The sequence below is a fragment of the Cryptomeria japonica genome, unplaced genomic scaffold (genome assembly GCF_030272615.1).
Source record: "Cryptomeria japonica unplaced genomic scaffold, Sugi_1.0 HiC_scaffold_48, whole genome shotgun sequence".
Classification (NCBI taxonomy): Eukaryota; Viridiplantae; Streptophyta; class Pinopsida; order Cupressales; family Cupressaceae; genus Cryptomeria; species Cryptomeria japonica.
Window position 1 is genome coordinate 628,630 of NW_026728870.1, and position 2,926 is coordinate 631,555.

The window sequence follows — 2,926 nt, forward strand, 5'->3', positions numbered from 1 at the left end:
ATGCCTTATAAATATATTTGGAAAAGGAAAAGAAAAGCAAACTAACTCGTACTCTGCTGTTATGCCTCCTTTTATCTGCGCTTGTGAGAAAAATATTTAGGCTGTTTCGAAATTTCAATTCAGTCCACTAAATCAGTTGAGAGGTTTTAAAAGGTGTGGAAAGTATTCACATTCACTGAAAAGCAACTCTTTACAGTTAAAATCCATACAAGGTCTGCAACAGGAATTATGTTCTACATATTCTCTTTATTTTCTCTTTTGCAATTTTTCCTAGACTTGTGATTGGGATAGTTAGCAGATTCAACACACTTTAACATGCAACTGATTATCATTTCCAATGCAGAAGGATGGAATCCCAGCAGTTACAAAGAGAATTTCCTGCCTCTGAGGTATGAATACTATACCATCTTGTTATTCTTATAAAGTGGTTTTGGGTTTGGATCATTTGCGTTGGGCTTGGAGTTTATTTCATTAACACTTTTGGTTTGGTAGGTTGCAAACGAATTTGTGAACCAGTATTACTGTGTTCTAAACAACTGTCCAGATAAGCTATACGAGTTCTACAAAGATTGCAGCACTATCACCCGCCCTGAACCCAATGGTCAATTGTTGCATGTAACAACCCTAGAAGTAAGTCAAATATTGCACTAGATTCAGTGTAAAACAGTTTCAAATCATACAAATTCATTTTTGAAATACAATATTACCATATGGCATGCAACTACAAGATACCTTCGAAGTTTAATTTTTATGCATGGTTTAAGTTTACATTTCTTTATTCAATCAAATTTGCAGACATAATGTTGTTCTTGTTTTGAATGGTTGTTACCAACAGGCTATTAAAAACAATGTAGTGTCTTCGCTCAATGAGGGAAATGCGGTTAAAATAGGAACTGTGGATTCACAAGAAGCTTATAATGAATCTTATATCATATTGGTAACTGGGATCATATTAGGGCACGAGAATGTCGAAAGAAAATTTGCCCAGTCTTTCTTTTTAGCACCACAGGAGAGAGGCTATTTTGTTCTAAACGATGCATTTCGGTATTTGGAAGAATCCCAGTATTCAGAAGACAAAACTTATATGTCGGCTAATGCTGTTTGTGATGAGCCTTTGCAGGAAGGTAAAATGGTCTCTTCTTCTATCTTTCAGTATTTTTCGATGTAGAATCTTCTTTAATCGCAGCCTTTCTGTGTCTTAGCAGAGATAGTTCCTGCAAAAGAAATTCAAAGATTTGAATCACAACCTTCGAAATTGGAAAATAAACATGCTACTGAAACTGTTGAGAATGAACAACAGCTTAAGGATATTGAGAAAACTATTTCACCACCAGAAGAAACAACAAAAATGAGTTTTCTAGCAGTCGTAAGTATAAACATTTTGAATGCACGTCGAGCACTTCAAAGCCCTTTCATACATTGAGCGTTTGTAGAATATGATGTTACTGATATTTTTTTCTTTGAATGTTCAGCTTTTGAAAGAGAACCCACATCCTATTCAAAGGCCAACCGTTGTGGTGAAATTTCCAATAAATACCGGACTGAAAGCAAATGTACCATCACAAGTACATACAACATCACAATCCTTGAACTCTAATTCTGGAAAAGCCCCAGGTTACCATAATCTTCCCTTCACCATTTTTTAATTGTATCTTTCAGGTTCTTAATTTCTCACTAACCTTGAAATCCCATATAACTTACAGTCAATGAGAACTCAATCCATTTAAGAAATTTGCCATGGAATTCTACAATTACTTTGCTTGAAGAAGAGTTTAAAAAATATGGTTCTATAAAGCCTGGTGGAATTCAAATCAGAGCCAACAAGGTATGTTTTTGAAAACAAATCTCGCTTGTTTTCTGCTCTTTTCCTTCTGTAATGTTTAAATACTGTAATGCAGGAAAAAAACTTTTGCTATGGTTTCATTGAGTTCCAATCATCAACTTCTGTGGAGAGTGCTGTAAAGGTACTTAATTTGTATCGAATTATTTAGTGTTATTAGATATTGTATTTATCTTTATTTTCATAAAACTTGTATTTATATTTTGTAAGCAGGCATCTCCTATTGTCATCTCTGGGCGTCGCGTATATGTTGAAAAGAAAAGGTTGGCTGGTTTCAGAGGTATTTCGCAAAGCCTTAATTAAGTTATTATCTATTCATATAATGTAATATAGTCTTCAAATATAATTGTTTTTCTCTGCTCCTACTGATTGATTTCTACCATGGAAAGACAATATTCCAAATGGCGTAAAGAGAGGAGGCGATCGTCAAGGACGCAATGGCTATGCAAGAAATTTCTAACTTGTATTTCCGAGAGCTTCAAATGTACAGAAGAAGTACATGTTTTTTATTCATACTTGGTCTAATCTAAAGCAGTTTACCCCGTAGAGGCATAACCAGTATAAACAAAGGCAAAGGCATAGGCATGGGAGAGCATAGACAATAATAGAGTCACCTTGCCCAGATTGAGATAGAGACCCCGCAAGGGCGGATGGAAACTCTGCAGCTGGTCATGAATTTGGAACCACGCTGCAACTGGAAGGGATCCTGAGCAAGGTGCTGGCTCCGAAGCTGGTTTTACTGGGTCTCGAAAACCAATCGCTTCTGATGGTGATTTGAAATTTCGAAGAATCATCAATGTAAATGTAATTAGAACTCTGTATGGTTTGTTAAAGAGTTCTATTTTTGTTATCTATATATAAAATTTTGTTATATCTTATACAATGAAGGTTTGAAATATGTCAAATGTATAATCTACATCATATGTCATGAATATTATAAAAGGTATAATCTACATCATATGTAATTAGAACTCTGTATAGTTTGTTAAAGAGTTCCATTAGATTCTCTCCTCCACACCTTGTTTTACCTTTTATATTATTCTATTTTCATAATATTCTATGTTTTATATCTTATTCAAAGATATT

General features: G+C 34.5%; 1 protein-coding gene across 1 annotated transcript; it reads left to right on the forward strand.

The window, feature by feature from the left end:
- Positions 1 to 347: 347 nt before the first annotated feature.
- Positions 348 to 2,300, forward strand: LOC131862584 (nuclear transport factor 2-like). Its single transcript, XM_059215066.1, has 9 exons — positions 348 to 389; positions 493 to 630; positions 836 to 1,124; positions 1,206 to 1,366; positions 1,473 to 1,614; positions 1,704 to 1,825; positions 1,899 to 1,964; positions 2,054 to 2,120; positions 2,230 to 2,300. Exons 1-9 carry the CDS (start codon positions 348 to 350, stop codon positions 2,298 to 2,300), a joined length of 1,098 nt encoding a protein of 365 aa, XP_059071049.1.
- Positions 2,301 to 2,926: the final 626 nt, after the last annotated feature.

Bases quoted from the DNA above. Each gene is read 5' to 3' on its own strand.
- LOC131862584 (XM_059215066.1), top strand. From the start codon at position 348: ATGGAATCCCAGCAGTTACAAAGAGAATTTCCTGCCTCTGAG. The intron at 1,826-1,898 runs GTATGTTTTTGA...ACTGTAATGCAG, and splicing joins TTCAAATCAGAGCCAACAAG to GAAAAAAACTTTTGCTATGG. The intron at 2,121-2,229 runs GTATTTCGCAAA...TACCATGGAAAG, and splicing joins AAGGTTGGCTGGTTTCAGAG to ACAATATTCCAAATGGCGTA.